The sequence below is a fragment of the Dissoconium aciculare genome (genome assembly GCF_010015565.1).
Source record: "Dissoconium aciculare CBS 342.82 unplaced genomic scaffold K489scaffold_7, whole genome shotgun sequence".
Classification (NCBI taxonomy): Eukaryota; Fungi; Ascomycota; class Dothideomycetes; order Mycosphaerellales; family Dissoconiaceae; genus Dissoconium; species Dissoconium aciculare.
This window is the reverse complement of record NW_022984957.1, coordinates 276,137-300,033: the sequence shown is the minus strand read 5'-3', so window position 1 is coordinate 300,033 and position 23,897 is coordinate 276,137. Positions and strand designations below refer to the sequence as shown.

The following is a 23,897-nucleotide window of genomic DNA, read 5'->3' as shown; positions in this document are numbered from 1 at the left end:
ACCGAAGAGATCACGTCTTGGAGCGATGTTAATCGCATCGTCAAAGTCGGACACAATGCATGACATGTCATTGTCCCGTTTGAGAATTGGACGCGCCGTCCCTCTCGGTCAGGTGCCTCGACATCACCATGATGCATGCTATCACCGTCTCGGAGGAGCGATCTCGAACGAAGTCGCCGCCACGTCTCAATGTCTCTTCAAATGGAGATTCTGTAAGTCAGTATTCCGAATAACGTGCGGCAATTTACCGTTGTGAATTTGCAAAAGTAAAATCCAACCTAAACACCTCTACTGTTGCTGAACATCGTTCCAGTCACCATTGCGCGCAGGCCATGTCGACCCTGCCCATTTTCACAATACATTGATCACCAATCTTGGGATTGAACAACGATACGCTACAATCCCAACTCTCCGCCTAGAAACGGGCTTTGTGTTGTCAAACATCACCGTCGCATACACCTGCTACGGCACCTTGAATGAGCGCAGGGATAATGCCGTGGTCATCTGCCATGCAATGACTGGCAACGCAGATCCCAAGGGCAGTTGGTGGAAGTCGATATTTGATACACCGGATGCGGTCCTGAATGATCCGAGACTATGTGTATTCTGCCTCAACGTTCTCGGTTCTCCCTACGGTTCAACGTGCCCACTCTCTTATATCGACAACGATCCGGCGAGAGGAACGTGGGGCCGCAAGTTTCCCATCACCACCATTCGTGATGATGTTCGGTGAGATTGCCTTCCTACACAGGGCGCCGCGTTCTTCATGTAGACCTAGGCTAACTCGTGCAGTCTCCACAAACTTGTGCTCGACAACATTGGCGTCCGCTCGGTGGCGTGCGTCATCGGGGGTTCGATGGGCGGTATGCAGGCTCTGGAATGGGCCTATCTGGGCGACGAGTATGTGAAGTCCATCATTGTCATGGCATGTGGAGCACAGCAAAGTGCATGGGCATTGGGCCAAAATCACCTCCAGCGTAATCTCATCATACAATCTTCGGACGCTCCCGCTTCGCTGGCCGCAGCCAGGGTGGCCGCGATGATGACGTACAGGTCCTACGCAAGCATCAACAGACGATTTCCGCGCAAAGACCGTCTCCTCCCCGACGCCAATCATGACCCCACGTGCCAATATGCGGTTCAAAGCTACTTGAATTATCAGGGAGCAAAGTTCGTGTCGCGATTCGATGCGAATTGCTACCTTGCGATTATGGACAAGCTGGACAGCCACGATCTGATACGACGGCCTAGTAACCGTAACGTTTGCGCTGCGACTTCCAGCGATGAGAATGATGACAATATAGAGCACAGCAGCAGGAGAGACTCCGCAACGGCTTCGTCACCTACTGACACTGCAGAGGCTATATGCATTCGGCAGCCTGCGCTCATCATCGGCATCACGAGCGACACCCTCTACCCACCCATCGAGCAGCGGAATATGGCTGAGAGTATCCCAAAGGCAGAGCTCCATATCCTTGACAGCGAGGAGGGTCACGACGCCTTTCTTCTGGAGCCGATCCGCATCAATAAGCTCATGGCAGACTTCATGTATCAGCATCTGCCTGTGATTTCATAGCTGAGATAACCAGTCTTCGAGCAGAACGCGGAACGACATTCCATTTGACTCTACCTCCTAAGTATTTGACCCAGGACACGAGCGGGTAGCATATTAGTCATCAGCAAGAAGTAGTTTCTGATGAGTCATCAGAGTGCCCTGTCCGATTTGACCTATGCCTGTAGACGAGCACTCACAAGAAACAATGGTATACACATGGTGGTAGCTCTTTGTAGCCTGCAGAAAATTGAAGGTGTCACCAATTGGATAGCGCAGATGGCAAGTGATTGATTGATTGGAAATAATCACACACATGGCTCCACGAGATGCTTCATCCACAGTCTTTCCTGAGCTGCCCATGTTGCGCGAAGTACGTCTCCAGCTGGAAGTTTGTGACCCCAATCAGGAATGAGAATCAACTCAACTTCGTTTGATACACTCTGAAGGCGTTCATGCATAGATTTGGCCTGCGCTGGCACGACCACGGTGTCTGTATTTCCGTGGATCAAGAGCACAGCAGAATCGAAGTTCCGTGCATGGTGAATCGGGCTCCGGGCAATCCCTCGAGCCTTACGCTCTTCCTGGCTCATCTCATCGCCTTGCTCGCCGAAGACCAAGTGTTCGGAATATTGACTCTCGAACTTGTGCGACGTTAGCGAGAAGGAATCAACATCCGAAATACCGCACATGACAATGGAAACACGCCAAGTCTGCGGAAACAGAGCTGCGGTTGCAAGCGCAAGATAACCTCCTGCACTTGGACCTTCGATGCTCATGCGGTTCCCGTCGACCAACTTCTCGACATTGGCCAGGTATTCGGCAGCCATGGCTGCATCAGCCGCGTCAAGCTCGCCCCATCGACCGTTGAGTAGCTCCCGATATTGCTTTCCATAACCCGTAGACCCAGCATAGTTGAGCAGGAAGACTGCAAATCCACGAGAAGTGAGGTACTGTACTTGTGGGCTAAATCCAGCTCGCCAGTGATTCGTCGGACCACCATGAGCGTGGACAACGAGAGGCGGCCGTGTATTTTCAAGCCCTTTGTACTCTGGGCTGTAAGGTAGGTGAAGGAAACCATGGATGATACCGTGTGTACCTGGAAGCGTGCGTGGGATTTGCATAGCCTTGGGCATTGATATCTGCTGAGCACCCAGGCGCAAATGCGAGCGCCGAATGGGATCGAGCTGACCACTGCTTGTCGTCATTCGATACAAACCATGGCCTTCGATCACTGATGAGCCCACCACGAGGACGTTGCCCCGGCCATCAGCGGAGAGAGCATCATACTGAATGTCGACGAGTGGGCAGGCCAATGGCGTAAAACGGCCCGAAGCTATGTCAACCAAAGCGAGGTGTGATGTCCCTTCTTTGACGTACGCGAGCGCAATGGTTTTAGAGTTTGGAAACACGTACGTAGAGCTGAAATCTGTCAGCGAACTTCCGGTTTGTTTGCTCTTTGCAAAGGTGTTGACCAACCTCCCAAGCTTGAATTCGGATCCCGCATGATCGGTCTCTTCGAGCCCAGAGACCACAGGAGTGACGGTACCGTCCTCATGGACTCGAAACAACTGCCAGTATCCAGAGATATCATCGGCGAAGAAGAGGGAGCTATCGCTGTTCCATCTTGGCTGGCTGATGCTTCTTTTCAATCGTGCCCCGGCTACCTGTCTTGAGTTTATAATCTCGAGCGAGCCCTCCAGTAAATGAACGTCTCCCACAAAAAGCAGACTTCCCGTCCAAGGCATAGATGGATGGTTCCATTCCAACCAACACATCCGAGATCCATCGGGGCTGAATCGAGGGCTAGAATAAAAGTCTGCACCTCTGACCAGAATCGCGGTTGTGTTGCCCGGGCCAATCACGACGAGTTCATTCTTGACTTCTTTGCCTTCATGTGTCTCACGGATCGCGATGACTAACCCACTTGTTGGATGGACGGCAAAGTCAGCAAAGTGGGCATGCGCACTTGTTGCCACTGGTTCAACTGTGGAACTATCGAGGAATACCCTGTAAACTCCATGGTCAACAGCGTTGGAAAAGATGATTGAATTTCTCTCTTCGTCAAGAGTGAACGCAGCTCCGCCGTAGCCATGCACAATCGTACCAACACTGTACGGACTTGGCAGGACTTCCTTCACATCATCTTGAATATCCTGGTTCAGCAGGAAGATGGAAGTTCTGTTTCCCGAAAAGGACTCTACAGTATAGATCGCACCGGATGATTTCTGATACGATCAATAAGCTTGAAATCTAATGCACAGTCTCACCGTGACCCACAAGTATCCTAGCTCCATCGATGTGAAGGTCAGGCTCACAGAGCATATCCAAACTCAATGGGGACCTCCATGTTCCGAATGCTTGTGGTGTAGGCATGATGAGCAGTCGCTTGCTGTGCCGTCGGCGTTTGCACTGGATACCGGCAACACAGGCTGTGCGCACGAATTACAAGGTTCGTACTTATTACAGGTTCGATCTGTGATCGCCAGATTGTCAAGTAACTCTTCAGAGCCTGAGATGTAAGACGATGTAGTGCTCAACCGTGCAGGTTGCGACTTCTGAATAAGGCATCGCGTACGTTCGGTCTGAGGCTTATAATCGAGCTTCCTGTGTCGACCGTTACGACGATCCGTTCTTTCGGACACACTGGCTATGCTAGATGAAGTCATTGTGAGGTGTGAGGTCTCGACGAAGTAGGACGTGCAAAGAACGGCCGTCGTCCTTTAGGGTTGACTAACCCCAACTTCACCTCTTCACCCGGTGGATCATTTCCGGCCTTAAAATTGGCTTGCTTGAGGCCGGCCTCAGGGCGTCTGTGTGCTGTTTCGACGTCAGTATAGTGATGTAGAAGGATATTTGTCAGTACTATTTCTCCGCACGATACGCCGACGGGGGCCAACATGTCGTCCGGGTTTTGCAAAGTATCATTGGCAATTGAAGATGCCTGCGGTTACACAAATGGCTGAGAGGCCAAGAGCCTCACAACATCGGTTCGAGACCCGACAATTGCATGCAGGCCGAATGCCAGATATACTCAACTCATGTGCAACGCCTATATACAACACAGCAGTGAGTTTGAGATTTGTGGTATTGCTGAACCGACTGTTCGTCTAACCCAACGACCAGGCGTTCGGATTCAATGACAGCCAGCATGGGACTAGGTTGCTAGAATTTCAAGAATTAGGCCCGATTTATTCGCGTATTGGAAATCCGACAGTATCTGTCTTGGAGAATCGGTGAGAAAGATTGTACGACTTGATCCTTCGATCTGCTGATGTCTATGAAGTATTGCGGCGATGGAAGGCGGCGTGGCGGCAGTCGCAGTAGCATCCGGAACTGCTGCAGTGACGATGACATTAATGGCACTGGCAGCTGTCGGCGACAACATCGTGTCTGCATCCTCCGTGCATGGCGGTACCTATCACTTGTTCAAGGCATTGGGCCCGCAGATAGGCATTGAGTGCCGCTTCATCTCCGACACGAATCCAGCAAGTTTTGAAGCAAAAATCGACAGTAAGACTAAGTTCATCTTCGTTGAGACCGTCAGCAACCCAAAGTATGAAGTACCGGATATGTCTCCGCTCGCCAAGATCGCTCACGACCATGGAATTCCATTCATTGTAGACAACACTTTCGGCTGTGGCGGGTTTGTCGGTCGCCCGATCGATCACGGAGCCGACGTGGTCTTGCACAGCGCCACAAAATGGATTGGCGGCCACGGCACAACGCTGGGTGGCCTCATAGTCGACGCGGGCACGTTTGACTGGGGCAAAAACCGCGATCGCTTCCCTCAATTCCATGCCGACGCTTCGGCAGAAGGCAGTGGAGAGCTCAGCCTGTGGGAATCCTTCGGCCGGCGAGCGTTCGCTGTGCGCGTACAATTCGAGATTCTTCGAGATGTAGGCAGTTGTCTTAGTGCCACGGCAGCGCAGCAATTACTCATCGGCATCGAGTCTTTGGCCCTTCGCTGTGAGCGACATTCGGCGAACACTGAGGCCCTGGCAGCTTGGTTGAAGGAGCAACCGAACGTGACCTGGGTATCTTACCTCGGTGATCCAGAACACCCGAGTCACGCAAATGCGCGAAAGTACCTCCGCAGCGGCTTTGGATCGATGTTGTCGTTTGGCGTGCGTGGCGGACGAGATGCCGGATTTGCTTTCTGCGATTCTCTCGACTTCATAACTACATGCACCAATCTGGGGGACTCCAAAACATTGGTGGTACACCCATGGACAACCACCCACCAGCAGCTTACCGATGCTGAGCGGTGGGCAGCGGGAGTCACCGAAGACCATATTCGCGTATCTGTTGGCATCGAGCACATCGACGATCTCAAAGCTGAGATCGCCTATGCCCTCGAACAAAGCCAGAAACGCACTGCCGGTGATACCGCCTCCTCTGATGCAGTCAAGAAGAGTCACGTTGCGGCTGCACAAGCTATGATGATTACTGCGTTGTACGGCGAGGGTCCAAAGGTAATTGCCAAGGGGAATGCTGTTCCGGCAACAGGGCCTTTGTAAATATACAAGATCATTGGTTGGCGAGTTTACCTGAACAAAGCCGTGATAAAATTCTTCGTGGACTAATTTCACACATGAATAATTCATGTTGACTGTGCTCGAGCAAGGCTTCCACAGATCGCTCGTAGCGATCGTTGAGAAAGAAATAATCTTGAACGTAGTGACGAGCTTTTGCTCGACGTGAATACTATACACGTGAATGTGAGCGTGACAAGCAAGGCCTTAAAAGCGAGCACTGGAGGGTTTGGCCCAGAACACGCATTAAGTCGCGTTGCTTGCCGGAAACGGTCTGTGCGCAATATGTCATCACCATGGGGCAGCCATGGATCCCGTCTCTCGAATCTGTCAGCATTGGCGTCTCATCGATACCCATCAGGATGCATCGCAAGAGCATTCTGGAGAGCCGACTGTAGGAGAGCGCACTGCCATACCGAGACCATGTGATGTATCAGTCGTGCTCTGCGGAAGCATGCAACCAAAAGCGAGATACAGAAGACCACTCGACATCACGCATTCTCAAGTATTTTTGGATCCGTGTCATTCATATGTCACGCTTATCTAGGCACTTCGATGAAAGTACTCGCCAACATGAATTTGCTATGACCTAGTCTACTGCGCAGCCTTTTGGTCTTGCTCTAAAACATGTGATTTGTACAGGCCGAGCAAACGCGAAGATGTCTCGATGGCATGGTCACGGCTCTTAGAGGACTTGACCACAACACACGCCGTCCAATCCCAAGTATCTTCGCGAGATCCAAAAGGTTTCGAGCTGAATACGTAAGCGTAGTTCTGCATCACACAGGGCGCCAGATCAGGATTTTTCTTCAAGAGTGCTGGAAGCGGGTCATTTTGGGAATCGATCACTGCGTAATGCCAATTGTCGCCGCTGCGCTGAGGAAAGGTTCTTCGAAGAAGCGTAGGTCGTACGGGAATGACAACTACATCGAGAATGGCGTGCTCATGCTGCGGCTTGGGCAAGAAAGGTTGAGCTAAAGCCTTGAAACGAGTCCAGTCGTTGATGGTGCACAATACGGAAAGCGCCCAGAAATCAATGCCCTGGGCGAAATAGCTAATGGCACTACTCATGAAGCCAGGAGCCCTGGCATTGACCTCGTGGAGGAAAACCTCCGGTGACGCAGTCGACTTTTGCTTGACGTATTCGAGATCCGGCACAACGGAATCAGGCTTAAGCACATATGCCATCGATGAGCCTTGCATTCGAGCTTCGCAATGAAACACTCCAGTATGGAAACCCTGCTTTGCGATGACGACCCTCATAGTGTCGATGATGGCACTCTGCTCCGCCGAGGGTAGGCGTGATGGGATGACGGCCTGTGTATCCATGAAAGACCCCGCTGCATCGCCGGATAGCAGATCTCCAGGGCTTGGGAAGTCGTCTACGACTTCGGAGTACAACAGCTCACCTTGAAGAAGTATGAGGTTCGCATCAACCTCCGGTCCATCACAGAATGGCTCGATCAATAAGCCGTTGGTAGCATCAAAATCGTTCAAAGTTCGGGATGCCTTTTCACGAAGTTGAGTGCTAGTGTCAGCCCTAAAAACACCTTCACTGAAGCGTCCACAGGATGGCTTCCCAATCACAGGGAAACTGAGCCCATCGATCCGCAGTTCCAATTCAGCCACTGTCCTGACGATGCATACTCGAGACGCGGTCGATTCGAAGAGCTGGCTGGTCAAGTATTTATTTGTTGAGATCGTGAGAGCTTTCGAGCTCAACGTCCACAGGCCTAGCTCTTCAGCAGCTCTCGCCGCTGGTAAGAGTAGGGGGTCGTTCGAAGGGGCATACAATCCATCCACAGGCAGTGGGTACGCGCGTATGGCATCGACTATTCGTTTCGACAGTCCCTCGTCTGGCGTCATATCGAAGGGAATGAACTGCTCCCGGAGCTCGTGATATTTCCCATGGTTGTCATCCCACCAATTACCAGTGCTCAGAATGACCACTGCAATGCCGAGCGCTGCTAATGCGGACCAACGTCTTTTGGTTGCATCCAAGTTCTCGTAGCCCACTATGACGATGACACGCTTGCGAGCCAGCGGCTCCGAGAAGCACCATTGAAGTGTTAATCGACGACGAAGTTCGTCAATCACCTGTGTTGGGTTACTTGCTAGCAATGCGGCTTCTGTCGCAACGACACCAACACTGGCGGAGATAGCCTGTTGAAGGGTCGGGAAAGAAGAGCCATCGACAAGCTTAACGGCTTTTACTTCTGCGAGAGGCTCGAGAAAGCTGCGGATGTGGCTGAATAGCTGGCATCCAGCTAGACGTTGTGTGAACACCTCCGAATGGCCCACGAACCCGCTCTTCTGCGGCACTAGTAAAGCGGCCGCAAGAGCCTGGGATTCAGAGATGTCTGACGTCGCCTGAAAGATGCCTAGAAAAGAATCGACCAGCTTCGCACTCTCGCTTATCACTGTTGTGTCATCCGAGACCTGTTGAGATTCTGTGTCGGCCACACGGATACTCCAAGATTTTTCTGCGACTTCGATTTGTCGAACATGTTCAGCTTGGATAAACAGCACTCGTAAGTGTCCATCAATCGCCGAATCTGCGAACCAACTTCTACAATTCGCGCTCACTGTGTCGAAAGTCAATACGAATCATGATTCTGCAGTACACGAGGCTGGCCTACCACTTCGTGTAGGAGACGAGAAAATCAACTGGATCGTGTGGCTCTGCATGACGTAATCGGTGCATGAAAAGCGCGGGCGTGCATTCCGAATAGGCGCGTCGATGTGAAGCACTCACTCCAAGGAAGTAGTCGTGGATTCTAGGGCCACCACAACTTCAGGCCCGCAACGGCGTCGATCACCACACGCGACATTTTGAAATACGCCGAATACATGACTCAAATCGCTCGCTATCAGGAAGATGCTGTCGTCATCCGGTTCGAAATCAACACTTCGACGCTACTCGTCGTTATTGCTAGATCTCGTCACTGGTCGCTGGTCATTTTCACCGACGCCCGCCATGCATTGTGATCTGCATGCACTTTACCATCTTTACTGCAACACGTGACGTCCGTACTTGCAGCAGTCGATGCGCTTATATTTCACCACCTCGGATTGTGTCCAATTCACGCTCAAAATTATCGCTTTGAAGGCGGAATTGATTTCAAAATGTTTGGAAAACGTCACGTAGCGGAAACTCCAGCTGTGCGCGCTCAATGCGCAGAACAAGAAGCCGGAATTTGGGCAAGCGTCTTGTTCAGTTGGCTTAATCCTCTAATGCAGGTGAGTTGTGAGTGGTGAAATCTAGGTCATCAGCGTCGAACTGATGCCGTTTCAGACGGGTTACCGGCGTCGACTACAGTGGAATGATATACCGACAGTACATGACGCCCGCACATCCAGTCTCATACAGGCGAAACTCCAAAACGCATTTCGCAGACATGTGCAGAGGCGTGCTAGCTATCCGATGCTTCGTGCGATTTACGAAGCCTTTCGTTATGACTTTTGGCTCAGCGCCATCTGCCAAGCTCTCACTGCAATATTACAAGTCGTTGCGCCATTCACGTTGCGATACCTCCTTGTTTACGCACAAGACTCGTACAATGCGCGTCAGGTCGGCAGCAAAGGACCGTCAATTGGTGTCGGTTTGGGGCTAACTTTCGGCATCACCGCAATGCTCATGATTCAGAGTCTCACTGTGAGCCATTTCCACTACCGCGCGTCGTTGATGGGAGGCCAGACTCGCGGCGCTTTGACGTCCATGATATTCCTGAAGTCCTTAAGGATCTCACGACGGGCTAAGGCGGGTGGCAGTGGTGATGCGTACCGTCGAGATTCTCAGGATGATCAAATAGTATGGGATCCGATAGGATGGTCAGAGGGCCGCATCATGAACTTGATCGGAACAGATGCCAACAGGATTTTGCAAGGATTGGAGCTGGTACATTTCTTATGGTCCGCTCCCTTACAAATTTTGCTGACCAGCGCACTGTTGATCGTCAATCTGGGCTACAGTGCATTGCCCGGCATCGCTTTTCTGTTTATAGGCATGGCAATTGTGGTACACTCAACCAAAATGTACACCACCGCTCGGATCAAGATCAGCAAGAGCACCGACGCCAGAGTCGGGCTTACTCAAGAGATGCTCCAGGCTTTCCGTTTCATCAAAGTCTTCGCGGTCGAGAATGTATTTCTGTCGCGTCTCAAGCCGTTGCGTGCTGCAGAAAGTCGCGCTTCGGAGCACCTGCACCTTTTAAGATCGTTCTTGGAAAGTGTCAGCGTGTCCTTACCCATACTGACGAATCTCGTAATAGTCGTTGTCTATGTGGTCACGGGACACACATTGATTCCGGCAACAATATTTTCCTCCGTGGCATTGATTAACGCACTCAGAACGCCTCTGAACTATTTCCCAGTAGCGGTAGGTCATTGCTCGGATGGTCTGAATGCCCTTGAGCGTGTCAAGACTTTTCTGCTTGCGGAAGAGTCTTCTGACCGCTTTCTTCCTTCAAGGGAAGCTGATTTGGCAATCGAGACCGAAGCTGCTGCTTTCACATGGGAATGCAATGTTGAGGGAGATGTCCCTGTGCAAGACGAGGAAAAAGGTTCTAAAAACTGGCGAGGCCGGAAGAAAGAGGTCACCATACCTGAGACGCAGGCCAGCTCCGTAAAGGAGCTCAGCCCGAAGTCTTCAAATTCTGACTTGAAAGGCGTCTTCAAATTGTCGAACGTGAGCCTCAAGCTGCGAAAAGGTGAGCTTATCGGCATTGCTGGCAGGGTAAGCAACATCATTTGAATGCTCATCGTTATCTTTCTTTGCTGACTCGCATCGACGTCACAGGTTGGGGCCGGGAAGTCATCTATGCTGTCAGCGTTTGCTGGAGAAATGCGATTAGAGCATGGCACCGTTCGGCTAGACGGTTCTCGTGCTTATTGTCCACAGCACGCCTGGGCTCAAAACGCAACTGTTCGCGACAATATTCTATTTGGAAAGCCATATGATTCAGCCCACTATGACCGCGTCGTGGAGGCCTGCGCTCTTCTTCCTGATTTCCGCATTCTACCTAGAGGAGATCTTACCGAAGTTGGGGAAAGAGGCATCTCCTTATCAGGCGGCCAGCGACAACGGATCAGCCTCGCTCGAGCTGTATACGCTGATGCAGATGTCTACATACTTGATGACGTCTTATCTGCTGTAGATGCTCATGTCGGAGAGCATATTTTTCGTCGTGCGATTCGTGGTCTCCTGCAATCCAAGTGTAGGATTGTTGCTATGCACAGCCCAACATTTCTCCGCCAATGTGATCGCATTGTCTGGATGGAAGACGGCGAAATCAGAGGTGTGGGAACCTACGAGCAACTACAGCTGACGACGTTTTCTGCACTTTCTGCAGACGAAGGTGTACGACAAGAAGAAAGTACTGTCAAAACAGCGGTCCAAGAAGCCGTCGAACCCGAGAACTCAGCTGAGCGGGGCAATGAGGTCGAAGCACTATATCGTGCCGACACTGCTGTGGTGGAGACAGTACCATGGCGCATCTACATCATCTGGCTGCAGGCAGCTGGTAGTATGGTGGCCGTCTCTATGGTCGTTCTATCACAAATTCTTTTCAGGTCAGCAAACATCATGACGAATCAATGGCTTTCTTGGTGGGTTGCTGATCAATGGAAATTTAATATCGGAGGTTATGTAAGTGCCATCTGACCGACCGGCCGATCAAAATGCTGACGTGACCCCTCAGGCGGGTATATTCACAGGTCTTGCCGTGGTGCAAGGAGTCCTGCTGTTCATATCGTCGGTATTTCCATCCGTGGTTGGCATTCGCGCAAGCCGTAACCTCTCCGACGAGGCGATGTGGCGGATCATGTCCGCGTCCGTGCCGTTCTTTGAAGGAACACCTCTCGGTAGAATCGTTCAACGCTTCAGTGGTGACGTTGATATCCTGGACAACACTCTTACGGATGCAGTCCGACAATTCCTGACTATGATCAGTGCGATCCTGGGTTCTGTGATCCTCATCATCATCTACTACTATCACTTCGCGATCGCCGCTTTCGTAGGCACGGGAGCAATCATCGCGGCTGTTTCATATTACCAAAAGAGTGCCAGAGAGATAAAGCGGCACCATGCGGTCATGGAAGGCGCATCTTTTGCACGATTCAGCGAAGGCCTCATCGGAGCCGGCACTATTCGAGCATATGGAGTACAGGCAAAATTTGTGCAAAGTCTGTACAAGGCGCTGGATGATAGTCACAGCGCATATTTCTTGACTTTTGCCAACCAGAGATGGCTTGCAGTACGGCTGGACAGCATCGGAAACCTTCTCACGTTCACCGTAGCACTTCTCGTGGCAATCGACCAGTTTTCAGTTTCGCCTTCAGTCAGCGGCCTCGTTCTAAGCTACAGTATGTCTCTGGGTGGCTTGATCCAAATTCTGATAAAGTACTTTGCAGAAGTGGAGAATGGAATGTCCAGCACGGAAAGGCTGCACGAGTATGCCACGTCCGTTCCATTCGAGACCACAGCAGGTCTCACCGCCGCACAACTAAGACCTTCGTGGCCCGAACGAGGTCAAATCGAGTACAGCGATGTCACAATGCGATACCGGCCCGACTTACCAGTCGTCATTGACAAGTTCTCGCTGCAGATCCGCGCTGGCGAGCGAATCGGGATTGTCGGCCGCACAGGAGCAGGCAAGAGCACCATCCTCAGCACGATTTTCCGCCTCTATGATCTGCAGAGCGGCAATATCACGATCGATGGCATCGATATAGCTAGCGTCAACCTCAAAGAACTTCGCTCAAGGTTGGCGATAGTACCTCAAGATCCGACCTTGTTCCAGGGAACCATCCGCTCAAACCTTGACCCCGAGAACCGTCATTCCGACCTCGAGCTTTGGCAGGCGCTTCGACAAGCCCATCTCAATCCAAGCGATCCGACTTCGCAGTCCGAGAAGTCTGGCAGACCGGTCATCAATATCCACCTCGACGATACAGTTGAAGCAGAAGCCGCCAACCTTTCACTGGGACAGCGTCAACTACTGGCCCTCGCCCGCGTGCTTCTCCGAGACTCGCGGATCATCCTCGTAGACGAAGGCACGAGCAGTGTGGATAGACAGACCGACGCCATGATTCAGCATACCCTTGCCCATGACCTCCAGGGAAAGACATTGATCGCAATCGCGCACAGGTTGCGGACGATCATCAATTTCGACCGTGTATGTGTTATGAGCAAGGGCCAGATCATTGAGCTGGGGCCGCCCAAGCTTCTTTGGCAACAGGGAAATCTATTCAGGGATATGTGTAATGCGAATGGGATCACCGAGAAGGACTTTTTGTGACATATCAGTCATCAATGTAAAACAGTATCTGATGTCAAGGAAATGCCTCGCCTCATTTAATCGATGCCTTATGCACATGTGGGCATCGATACCAATGATGATATTATGTCCTGCACTCAATTGACGACAAGAAGAACGATGCGTTCCAAGATGATTCCAAGATCTTGTTCGATACAAACTAGAAACGCGATGGTAATAGACAACCGGATACAACATATTGACGCAGTGCAGGCTTTGATTAGTATCATCAAGGCAGGGCATCCGACGTCTGGGAGCAACTGAGCGATCCCTTACGATGGCCTGCGGATATCAAGACAGAGTGTCTCTCGTCGGGGTAATCCCTTAAACCAGAGGAGGGCTCTGTTTTCAACACAAGGAGATTCGACCTTCCAGAGCTCCGCTGTGTTGTGACGAATGCCGTGCCACCTACGCAAAGGGATGCAGGCGGTCTAGCCTGAAGGTCGACTTCACAAGACCCCTCGCAATCTGACTTGAAGACCTACCATGGCTGGCTCATCGAGGACGTTGGAGATGACTGCGTGCGGATCCTCACGCACGAGGTTCAGATAGGTTCTTTGGCGGCACAATTGCGCAAGGAGCGATCGAGCAGGCTTCTACTCGGGCATCAGGAATGGATTGAGGGACTTCTGGACGCTGCTGCTTTGGAGAAATGAGGTAGATCATTCGAGGGATTACTCATCAGACAGAACTTTTGGCGGATTAGTCATTCTACCTATCAACACACGCATCTGCCACTGGCAGGATCATTTCGTCTCCATTTAGAGTCGCTGCGCCCCCAAGAAGTCCTTCACAGCTGCGGCGATTTCATGGACCTTGGTCTCGAGCGCAAAGTGACCCGAGTCGACGAACCGCACGATCGCATGAGGTAAATCTTTCTTGAAGGCCTCTGCTCCAGGGGGGATGAATGCCGGATCTCCTTTACCCCACACAGCCAGAAGAGGGACCTGAGTCTTACGGAACCATTCGTGTACCTTCGGGTACATCGCAACGTTCGTGCGGTAGTCGTAGAAAAGATCGGTCTGTCGCTCCTGCTCCGCCGGGCCAGCCAAATTCTTGAGATAATCGAATGTGTACGTGAAGGGGTTGATCAACTTCAAATCCGCCTCCGGTACGCCGGCTTCGTATTGGTACTTGGTACCTTCGAGGGTGAGGACGTTTTCCTGCACGATCTTTCGCTCGGCTACGCCATTGCTGGAATTCCAGAGGTTGAAGACGGGTTGCCAGAACTCTTGTCCGAAGCCTTCTTCGTAGGCGTTGCCGTTTTGGCTGATGATGGCGCTGATCTGGTCGGGAAGGGCAAGTGAGAGTCTCCAGCCGACGGGAGCGCCGTAGTCGAAGACGTAGATGGAGAAGTTCTTGAGTTGTAGTGTCTTCACCCACTCGATGATGACGGCGGCAAGGTTGTCGAAAGTATATTTGAAGCCATCGGGGGAGGTAGTGAAACCGAAGCCAGGCAGGTCGGGGGCCAAGATGTGGTAGGAGACAGCGAGAAGAGGGATCAGGTCTCGGAATTGAGTAGTGGCTGAGGTCGGGTAGCCGTGAAGTAAGAGCACTGTCGGATTGCATGGTTCACCGGCCTCGACATACTGAACCCCGAAATTTCCCAGGGTCGTATTGACCTGTGAGGTCAAGTATGCAGGTGCAAGAGCCATGGAATTGAGTGCCAAGTCGTGTGTTGGGAGTGGGGATTCAGTTTTCAGTGATGCTGTAATTTGGGCCCGGTTAAGGTTGAGAGGCAAGCTCGATTATATGTCGATTTTCCTGAAGCTTGACCATGACGATACGGATCAGCGCGGCATTCTTGACGATGCCGTGACCGCTTTGAACCTGCAGAAACATTGCATTAGGGCTGATGTGAGCACATTCGTGCGATCAGACATTAAATTCTCGAGTCTAGACCAGTCTCTCCGACGAAACCACTGAAGGCTTGACAGAGTTGAAGGCTTGAGAGTGGTAGCGGCGGCGGGTTTGCGCGTTCCTGGTGCGGAAATGGTTCCTAGCGTAATACTTTGATGCCCTGCTGCATATGCGCCCGGACCGATGACGTCGACAATGATGTTCTGCTTTCGCACGTCTTAGTCTCGGAGTGTGGTGGCCGCGGGTGGTGACATCGAGGTTCAAGCGGTGGTGAGGCATGATCGCCATGGACGCCGGTGATGGCGAACATGAGTGATGAGTCACGGTTGATTGTATGTGCGCCGCTTTCGGCGCCGCCTGGCCCATGACCGCAGCACTGTATGCTACTTTCAAGTTCCCATCATGGCACGTGGAATGACCCAGAGTGCTTGGTATGTTTTGGTTTCTCTGTGCAGGTTCGAATCGACCATGCTACCGAAGGTCTCTCAGTCCGTCACATTCATATGCAAAATCGTGGGTGATCCTTACTGCTCACTTTGAGAGTGATTACTCATCAAAAGCACACATCCGCAGATTAGTCATCTGGGCGTAGTCAGCCAGCGGGATGAGGGCAATTCGCTCGAGGCTGCAAAATTTGTACTCTTTTCACCACGGTATCTGTTCATGCAACAAATATGAGATTCGCTTCGTTCTATCGTCTTTTTCATGTGTCACGAAAAGTCGCAACCATACAGGAATTCTCAGTGTGTCGGAGTGGTGTCAATCGCCAGCTATGGACGAACGGGTGGATTCGACGCGACCGAATTCGGCATCAATGCTCACAATGCTGGTGCCGAATGCTGGTGCCGATCCCGCTCGGACCGCCGTCGCTGGCGCCTATTTCGTCAGGTGGGCGTTGAATAGTTCCAAAGCCATCGCAAGCCACCAGAATATTTTCAGGAAAGAATTGACGGGATCAACAGTCATCGCTTGAAATCCGGACCATGTCGGACTCGGAGCGCAACAGTGACTGTAGGACTGCTCCATGTGTTGTGGGCGTGCGAAAAGCGTGACCCACGTGTATGGCCCCCTGTGCTCCAAGATAAAATGTCGCGCATGCTGTGCCGCAGAGGCGCATGAAATTAAAATGAGCGTCTCAGGCCGCCCCTGTATCATCGCACACTTTTGGATGCCCGAATCAGGCTCACCACTTGCTCCACGAGCTTTCTTTTTACTTGGACATCGCGAAACGTGAGTTTGTCGCCAGTGGTCGCATCGCTGCGTGCCCAGGTGGATGCTCACGACCAGAGGCAATTCCCCATCGCCATGCTAGATAAGGTTGAGGCTATGCACGAACTAATTTCCTTCATTACAAAAATGCGCGGAAAGTGACCAGCTCGTGTTATCCACCATCCACTGGTTCTCATTGCGCCCACTAGTCGCTCTATTTTGGTGTTGACGTTGCAACGATCCTCACCTTCGCCCGTCGAGCGGCCATCTCGGCCTTTCAGGTCCTTCCCGAAGTAGACTCCCTTATGATCTGCTATGCCCCCGTATTGACCCTCTAATCCTACATCATTCTGCACCGCCACGGGGTCGTTTCTCTGTTGTAAACTATCTCTGTTACTGAACTTCATACGCTTCTTCAGTCGCTCATTATCTTATTTCCTGTCACACAACTGCAACTTGCTCACCAACAGCTTCACGCGCATCGCACATCTCACATTCGCTTACGTTCTCGCTTCCAGAGTTTTTGCTCAACCATGGTCAACATCAAACTTGGCCTCTTCTCCCTGCTCCCATTCGCAAGCGCATATTGGGCTCTAACAGACCCCAAGACAGATCATGCAACGCGAGGCGTCTTCGAGGTCGACCTTATCTTTCCGCGAGAGGGTACCTTTTCTCCCACAAACACCACACCCATAATTTTTGCCGTCCAGAACCCCCAACGAGCCAAGGACCTGGGCGCTTACATCATTTGGACACTTGTTCAGCCTTCGAACGCGACCCAAGCCGATGGTTATAATATTCCAGGCCTGCGGGAACACGGCGTCATTGAGCTCGGAGATCTCAACATATCGACCATCTCAAACCCTTACCTTGCATGGGATCGCATCACAGCTATCGGAGACACCGAAGATTCGTGGGATTTCCAATGGACGATCCGTTACAGTAACTGCACCGAATTTTACACCGAGAGGAACACCACCGTCATTGGAGTAGAACATGGCATTTCCTCGTATTCGATCAACATCACCACCAAGAGAACAGCGCCCCAATCAGCGTCCCTCGAGACAGCCTTTTTGAACGACTCATGCCGCGTCGGAGATTACTTCAATCTCAATGTCACGAGGTACAACCTCCTTCCAGGCAGCGGCCCAGAACACTGTTCCGAGCTGGGCGACCCAGTCACCGAGGAGAACCGAAACTGCCGAATCGGATCCGATGCGAAGGAAGCCGTCAAGGCCGAATTCGCTTACCAGGCCTGTAAGGATGCTCTACGTTATCCGCTCACTTCTGCAAACTGCACGAAACCTAGAGAGCCCCAAAAGGTACCCGCAAAACCTGTGGTACCCTCTATGGCGACTCATGATATGCACGTCTCAATATCTTGGATGTTCGCTGCTTTGCTCGGTCTTGGTGCTTTCATGCTCTAAGAAAAGCTGCGCAGTCACTTTATAATCTAGAACAACGTCAAATGATCATGTGAATCAGTTCTCGGTGTCCAGTCTCGTATCGATGGTTTCTTCTCGCACGGTCCATTCGTACTTTGGTTAGAAGCCCAAAAATCTATGTTTGCCACACCTGTGGTGTGTGTGAATCCGTTCCACCATTCCTGTGTTTTGCTCACTACTCATGGTCGCTTCCGGTCGATTCGTTTGCTTCGTCATGAGCGCTCATCATTGCTACTTTGTCATCGGCACTATTTGCTGCTGCTTTGTCATCCGCACTCATATTTCCTGCTCTGTCATCCGCGATCGGTCTTTATACTCGGATGACGACTTTCAATGCCTCCATCCCCATCGTTTCGTCCGTGGCGAGATGCGGCGCCACAATGGGCGTCTGCGTAAGCTCGGGGACAGCCCACGCTCCGCCGTTGCCACTGCCACCATTGTAGCTACAGCCTCCTCCTCCTCCTCCTCCGCTCTGCCACTCCTCCCGCCGCTGCTCTGCCTGCCGCCGCGCCCCCGGTCTTCTCGCATGCGCCTGCTACTCTGTCTCCTCCTGCAGCGGCCCCGGGTCTTAGCACCGCGGCCGCTTCTCTCACCCCTCCACCAGCCGCCTCGTGCCCTCGCCCGGCTCTCGGTGAGCTTACCGGCTAGCATTATAAATTTTTATGGATAATACGATTTACTCCTCAAACCTCACTCAAACCGCTGCCTTACTCTCATGTTTCCAGTCCGGTCTAAAAGCCCCCGCGTCTTTTGTACTTCTGTACAAATTCTATCATTGGCCGTTCTCCCGCACCTGTGATCTTCGTGTCTTGTAGCAAGAAATGCCCTCGATAGTAATTTGTTGAGATGCTTGGTTCTTGTACGGTGCCGCGATCTATGCTATCGCGAATGGGAAAAACGCGTGGTCTTCGAAAGCTGGTCAAAATATCATCAATTCATATCTATATATTGCTGGCTCCTTGTCACGCGACGAACGACAGAGTCTGCTCTCAACTACAATATTCGCTGTGTAGTCTATTTGAGTCCAACACAGATGTAGTAGTCAACCCACAGGCTTTGGCAGTTCGAGCCGACGTCAGGGTTCCAGGACATGATCTGAGACGACGAAATCCTGTACTGAGAAGCGATCTTGTCGCAGTAGTCGCCCGACTGCACCTTGTAGAAGGTCTTGCAGGACTTGGTCATGTTTGGTTGCCGGGGCGTCGGAGTGGTGATCCCGTTACCAGTGGTGGTAGTTGGTGGAGGAGTAGTGGTGGCGCCAGGAACGCCGACACAGTAGTAGTAGTCGGCCAGGAGGTTGGTGCAGCCTGTGTCATCTGTTTTAGCAATGATCCTGGATCAAAATCGAAGTCTCGAATGGAATTCTCACCTGAATTGATGGCAGTGTTCCAGGATCGCAATTGGTTAAGGCTGATACCAAACTTTGAGTCAATCGAGTCGCACGAATCACCACTTTGCACTTTATAGTAGCGGTTGCAGTTGCTCGCTGTACCAGAGTTCTGGGGTTGGTTGGAAGCAGCAGGGGCGGTTGTGGTAGCCGTGGTCTTGGTCGCGGCGGTTGTGGCGCCGGGGACTCCAACGCAGTAGTAGTAGTCGACGAAGAGGTTGGTGCACCCTATGACAAATGCGTTAATGATCGTAACGGGTTGCGATCGGATGAAATCGATGTACGTACCAGAATTGACTGCTGGGTTCCATGAACGGAATTGGTCAAAGCTTATAGAAAACTTCGCATCGATCGAGTCACAACCGTCTCCACTGACTACCTTGTAATACTTGGAGCAGTTGCTGACTGTTCCGCTGTTTTGAGGCTGGTTTGCAGCAGCGGTGGTCGTTGTGACCTGCGTGCTGGTGGTTGTTGGACGTGTGCTCGTAGGCTGAGTAGTCACTGGAGCTGAGCTGGTAGTTGTCTTGAGAGTTGAGGACGTCGTCGGCTGAGTTGCCTTTGTGCTCGAAGTGGTTGCGTCCTGAGTGACTTTGCCGACCACACACCAAGTTGTGGTGGTATCGAGGTTCGGGCAGGTGATGGTGGGGTTGAGGTCGATCAATTGTTGAACACTCAAGCCCCAGTTATTGGCGAAAACATCGCAAGTGTCGCCATCGTCAGGAGCAGTTTGGAAGTCGCAAGAGACCGAGGCGAAGGCTGTTTGGCCAAGGAGCACAGCGGCCAGGAAGATGGACTTGAATGCCATGGTGATGTGGTGATCAAACAGAAGATCGGATTTGCAGTACCAGAGAAGTGACAAGTGCTTCAGATGGCCTTTGCATCAATGTGAATGCGATGCGGTTATATAACAATGGTTCCATGATGGTGATGTTCGCCATGCTGACAGTAGTGCTGATCAGATGCAGCAGAATTTTGTTAGCTCCACCTGCATCCCGTGTCGTCTATGATAGTCTCAATTGGTGTTCTCGCCGGACTGTTGATGTGGCTGCATGTGTGCATGGTACGGACCGAGGTGTTCACCCACGTTGTCGTTTGGAGGTGGCAGAGGTGTTCAGCCCTAGGTTGCAGTAGACAAAGTCAGCGCCAAGGAATTGTGCTGCAGGGCAAACGCCCACTACTGATCGACACCAAAGTGGCGGAGGCCAAAATAACAGGGATGGTGGTGTTGGTCGTTGCACCTACCACGAGTTTATCGAGCCAAAACGTTACAGCAATCCATGGATGCCACAATTTTGTGCCACCTGCAGGACAACTTCGGGATAAAGCTGACAGCCTTGCAATCTGATAAGCACCATAATGTCGTCTGCAAACGCATGTGAATTCTGCTGCTCGAAATTCCTGCTCACGTCGCCTAGATTGGACACGAGCATACTCAGTCTACCACTTTTCCAAAAATCGACTTCCCTCAAGCCATTCAACCGACTGCGGGTTTAAAGTAGCGATGTCGCGAGCTCGCACTTTCTGCGCAAACATCCTCATGTTCACATCAAGAGGCGGCGACTTAGCTTCCGAGAGCTGAAAAATCGCGCGAAATGGGATTCGTCGAAAAATGCGAGCAGTGCTTGGCAATACTGAACGACTGTGGGTCCCTCGCGAAGGGTTTCACCTGGGGCGGTGTAAGCGGAGCTGTCCTTGTCGAGGGCCGCTAGTCCATCTTGCTAAATATTGGGTAATGCAAACGGGAAAAATGGAATTATGCATACCATGCTCCGTGTTGGGCTCTGGCAGCCACGTTCTGTTGGTGATGGCGAACGTGCACCGCAGTGCGTACCTGAATAGAAAGGCGCTACTGTTGCTTGTTGGTGGCTGCGCTACGATCAACCACTTGGGCAAGCAGCAATCTGAACTTGGGGCTCAAGCCGCCATGCAAGAATCACCCCAAGCCAATCATTGTCAGTAAACGCATACACGTGCTCTTCCATTCCTGGATTTCTACTTAAAACCCGCTTCACAACTCGCATTCGGCACAAGTCTCTGTAGTATACGCCCGCTGACACATCATACAACCCGCGCGCTGATGAATCATCCGCAGTCACGGCGGAACCTCTGTCACACATTCGAAGGATTTGCCTTCTATAGGGTTCACACCCTCCTGGAAAGGCTCTCTCGCGTGGGGAAATTTGCCAAGACCCCTCTAGGGCTTATGTTGCTTCGCATGGCGACACCCTTCCGTCTCTCTGATGTACTGTAGCACGTGGCGCATCTACTGAACAAGGGGCTCTCAACTTCGATATTTCCATCGTTGCTTCCATTGCGAAACACGAGCCCGAGGTCATTTGCGCTGATCTCGTTGCGGCTTGCATACCAACATAACCCCTACTGCGGCCTTACGACCGCACATACGTTCATCTGATCGTGGGTCGCGTGCTTGCAACTTTTGCACTGCTATAGTCGGTTTTCATACTGATTTTTCTAATGATGGCTCGCCTCAGCCGTGCATTGTTATGGCTGTGCTGTGCCATAGCCAACCTCGTTGCAGCTCAATCTGGCATCTTCGAAATCGACCTCGTCTTCCCTAAGAACGGCACCTGGTCATCAACGAGTGGCTTGCCAATTGTGTTCGCGGTGCAGCAACCGCAGTTGGGAGTGCTAGTCCAAAGACAAGTCATCCGATGGACACTCGATCGGGAGAGTAATTCGTTCAACAGCTCTGGCTTCTCAGGCCAGGTAACCTTCGAAACCAATGCCACCGCATCAAATCAGAACCTGTTCATCGCTACCGGTTTCACAAATGCCATCTCTGGAATCGAGGGTGACTGGGCATTCCGGTGGCAAGTTTCGACTCGCAACTGTTCTTTGATCACAAGCGACAATGCATTGACTACATTTTCCTCCTCATCCCAAGGCAGAGGAGTTGGTTTCCGAACAAGCAAATCAGCACCGGTACCAAACATCGATACAGCTCTGGCCTTAGATGCTTGTCGCGACAGCCGATGGCTTGCCTACAATGTGTCTGCTGTTCAAAAGATCCCAGAAGGCTCCGACGCTTTGCTTTCATCCTCCTGCGCTGCGCTTGCAGCCCAACCAACAGTCACTGGAAATCCATGCGCAGTCACTATTAGTGCAGCGGCCTCATCGAGTGCTTCGGCCGCCATCTCGTACTCGGCCTGCCAGGCTACTTCTACAGCGTGTGCATCGCCGACAACGACGACAAAACCTTCAGCAGCTGATCGCCCGGAAAGTCGCTCATTTCTTCTATGGTTGGTAGTTGGTGCACTCGGACTGGTGGCAGCCTAGAAGGGATTCGGAAAGGAGTCAAGCCTGAAGGATGCTTGGCATTTAGTCCAGGGTGCGAGTTTTTGGGGCCGTCCTTTTGACGGCGCATGTGTTCTAGAAGATTTGATTCAGGGTCTGTACATATCTTTCTACCTAGCATCTTGCATTCTGGTAGTCACATCAATGCAGTCATAAATTCTCAACGGTCACAAGGCCCGCTCGCGTTTCATGCACTGGCTTGGCCTCAGTCGTGGGTTCCGCCACAATCCTTCCGTGTCAGGTTACATCTTGAAGGCAGGCGATGTGCCTGCAGCGCCTCGTGGTAAGCGGCAAATTTCCGTAGAGCTAATGCAACAGTTGAAGCCATAAGTATCACGTTATGTTCTGCGAGATATGCCTCAGTGTGCATAGCTTAAGTATCCTATAAATAACTAGTTGTGATTTCTCCAAAATGCAAGGGTCAGTCGTCCCACGTGCGTTCAATTAAATCCAATGACGATGGCAAATCATTAAATGTATTTGCCATCAAAGAACTCTTTCGTTAAGTTCACGCGAGGAACGGTCGTCGTCCAACTCAATTATGCGATGTGAACCCCCACTGGATGAATGCCAAGACATCTCAATGTACATGTCCTTCGGGGGCCGCAGCGCAGACAGGTGCGCAATATCTTCGGGGCGAGCCAGCGAAAAGTTTGCGGGCGAATTTGGCCGAGGGCCGATTTTCTTCCCGCCGCTTGTATTCACTAGCGCAAGATCGCCATTCTCCATATAGAATAATGGTGCCCAGTGCACAATTGGAAATCTGCCACCCAATACGCTGTCGCACGTGTAAGCTTAGATGCGATCCTTGTTCTTGGCATCACTACGCGACCCACACCCCTCCGAATGTCCTTCGACATTAACGTGCGGGCCCTTGTGACCCTGGAAGGATGCGTAGTCCGCAAACACCCGTGCAAGCACAAGCAATTCACCAACCGCCGACTAAACAGAGCCGATTTTCGTGGCTTGGCCATCTCGCACTTTTCGGCGTATTTTGTCGCGACAAGCCCCGTGGCGTGACGATCAGTGTTTGGCTTCGAGCCAGGTGCAACCGATCTACTTGCTCTAGTGTTGGTTTCCAAAATGCCTCTTCAGAAGGATCACCAGCATCATATGGAACCCTCAAATAAAGTCTCTGTTGATCAGCCATGTTGGACTTTTGCCACGAAGGATTGATCTTTGCAGAAGCGAGCAATGCATGACGGCGCACAATACACACATGTGGTGCACCTCCGCGTCTGACGCCCACGACCATGTCCGAAACGAGCGATGGCCTTG

At 51.7% G+C, this 23,897-nt stretch overlaps 11 protein-coding genes across 11 annotated transcripts; 6 read left to right on the top strand and 5 right to left on the bottom strand.

Moving 5' to 3' along the window:
- Positions 1–382: 382 nt before the first annotated feature.
- Positions 383–1,576, top strand: K489DRAFT_320911 (homoserine O-acetyltransferase; the record flags this gene model as incomplete). The annotated part of the gene is made up of 3 exons (XM_033601501.1): positions 383–729; positions 793–1,250; positions 1,323–1,576. Coding segments are annotated over 3 exons (1,059 nt in total), but the record flags the coding sequence as incomplete, so codon positions are not given.
- Positions 1,399–4,166, bottom strand: K489DRAFT_431888 (alpha/beta-hydrolase). Its single transcript, XM_033608462.1, has 3 exons — positions 3,833–4,166; positions 3,032–3,780; positions 1,399–2,974 (listed from the first exon to the last, which is right to left on the bottom strand). The coding sequence occupies exons 1-3, from the start codon at positions 3,926–3,928 to the stop codon at positions 1,861–1,863; spliced, it is 1,959 nt and encodes a 652-aa protein (XP_033459037.1). The 5' UTR covers positions 3,929–4,166; the 3' UTR covers positions 1,399–1,860.
- Positions 4,167–4,406: 240 nt separating this feature from the next.
- K489DRAFT_339309 (O-acetylhomoserine ami) lies at positions 4,407–6,133 on the top strand. The gene is made up of 3 exons (XM_033602242.1): positions 4,407–4,621; positions 4,679–4,788; positions 4,839–6,133. The coding sequence occupies exons 1-3, from the start codon at positions 4,493–4,495 to the stop codon at positions 6,070–6,072; spliced, it is 1,473 nt and encodes a 490-aa protein (XP_033459036.1). The 5' UTR covers positions 4,407–4,492; the 3' UTR covers positions 6,073–6,133.
- Positions 6,134–6,606: 473 nt separating this feature from the next.
- K489DRAFT_401801 (uncharacterized protein) lies at positions 6,607–8,698 on the bottom strand (the record flags this gene model as incomplete). Its single annotated transcript, XM_033607033.1, has 2 exons — positions 6,607–8,642; positions 8,674–8,698. The coding sequence occupies 2 exons, from the start codon at positions 8,696–8,698 to the stop codon at positions 6,682–6,684; spliced, it is 1,986 nt and encodes a 661-aa protein (XP_033459035.1). The 3' UTR covers positions 6,607–6,681.
- Positions 8,699–9,213: 515 nt separating this feature from the next.
- On the top strand, positions 9,214–13,385 carry K489DRAFT_370887 (P-loop containing nucleoside triphosphate hydrolase protein; the record flags this gene model as incomplete). Its single annotated transcript, XM_033603193.1, has 4 exons — positions 9,214–9,327; positions 9,353–10,822; positions 10,886–11,734; positions 11,787–13,385. 4 exons carry the CDS (start codon positions 9,214–9,216, stop codon positions 13,383–13,385), a joined length of 4,032 nt encoding a protein of 1,343 aa, XP_033459034.1.
- A 779-nt stretch (positions 13,386–14,164) lies between these two features.
- K489DRAFT_370886 (putative hydrolase) lies at positions 14,165–15,058 on the bottom strand (the record flags this gene model as incomplete). The annotated part of the gene is made up of 1 exon (XM_033603192.1): positions 14,165–15,058. The coding sequence occupies one exon, from the start codon at positions 15,056–15,058 to the stop codon at positions 14,165–14,167; it is 894 nt and encodes a 297-aa protein (XP_033459033.1).
- A 77-nt stretch (positions 15,059–15,135) lies between these two features.
- On the bottom strand, positions 15,136–15,748 carry K489DRAFT_230055 (uncharacterized protein). The gene has a single exon (XM_033599808.1). It carries the CDS (start codon positions 15,627–15,629, stop codon positions 15,300–15,302), a length of 330 nt encoding a protein of 109 aa, XP_033459032.1. The 5' UTR covers positions 15,630–15,748; the 3' UTR covers positions 15,136–15,299.
- Positions 15,749–16,708: 960 nt separating this feature from the next.
- Positions 16,709–18,045, top strand: K489DRAFT_380742 (uncharacterized protein). Its single transcript, XM_033604946.1, has one exon. It carries the CDS (start codon positions 17,006–17,008, stop codon positions 17,897–17,899), a length of 894 nt encoding a protein of 297 aa, XP_033459031.1. The 5' UTR covers positions 16,709–17,005; the 3' UTR covers positions 17,900–18,045.
- Positions 17,999–18,842, top strand: K489DRAFT_229998 (uncharacterized protein). The gene has a single exon (XM_033599807.1). It carries the CDS (start codon positions 18,099–18,101, stop codon positions 18,585–18,587), a length of 489 nt encoding a protein of 162 aa, XP_033459030.1. The 5' UTR covers positions 17,999–18,098; the 3' UTR covers positions 18,588–18,842.
- Positions 18,843–18,931: 89 nt separating this feature from the next.
- K489DRAFT_410363 (carbohydrate-binding module family 50 protein) lies at positions 18,932–20,109 on the bottom strand (the record flags this gene model as incomplete). The annotated part of the gene is made up of 3 exons (XM_033607702.1): positions 18,932–19,224; positions 19,287–19,532; positions 19,593–20,109. The coding sequence occupies 3 exons, from the start codon at positions 20,107–20,109 to the stop codon at positions 18,932–18,934; spliced, it is 1,056 nt and encodes a 351-aa protein (XP_033459029.1).
- Positions 20,110–21,388: 1,279 nt separating this feature from the next.
- On the top strand, positions 21,389–22,788 carry K489DRAFT_431881 (uncharacterized protein). The gene has a single exon (XM_033608461.1). It carries the CDS (start codon positions 21,780–21,782, stop codon positions 22,599–22,601), a length of 822 nt encoding a protein of 273 aa, XP_033459028.1. The 5' UTR covers positions 21,389–21,779; the 3' UTR covers positions 22,602–22,788.
- The last annotated feature ends 1,109 nt before the right edge of the window (positions 22,789–23,897 follow it).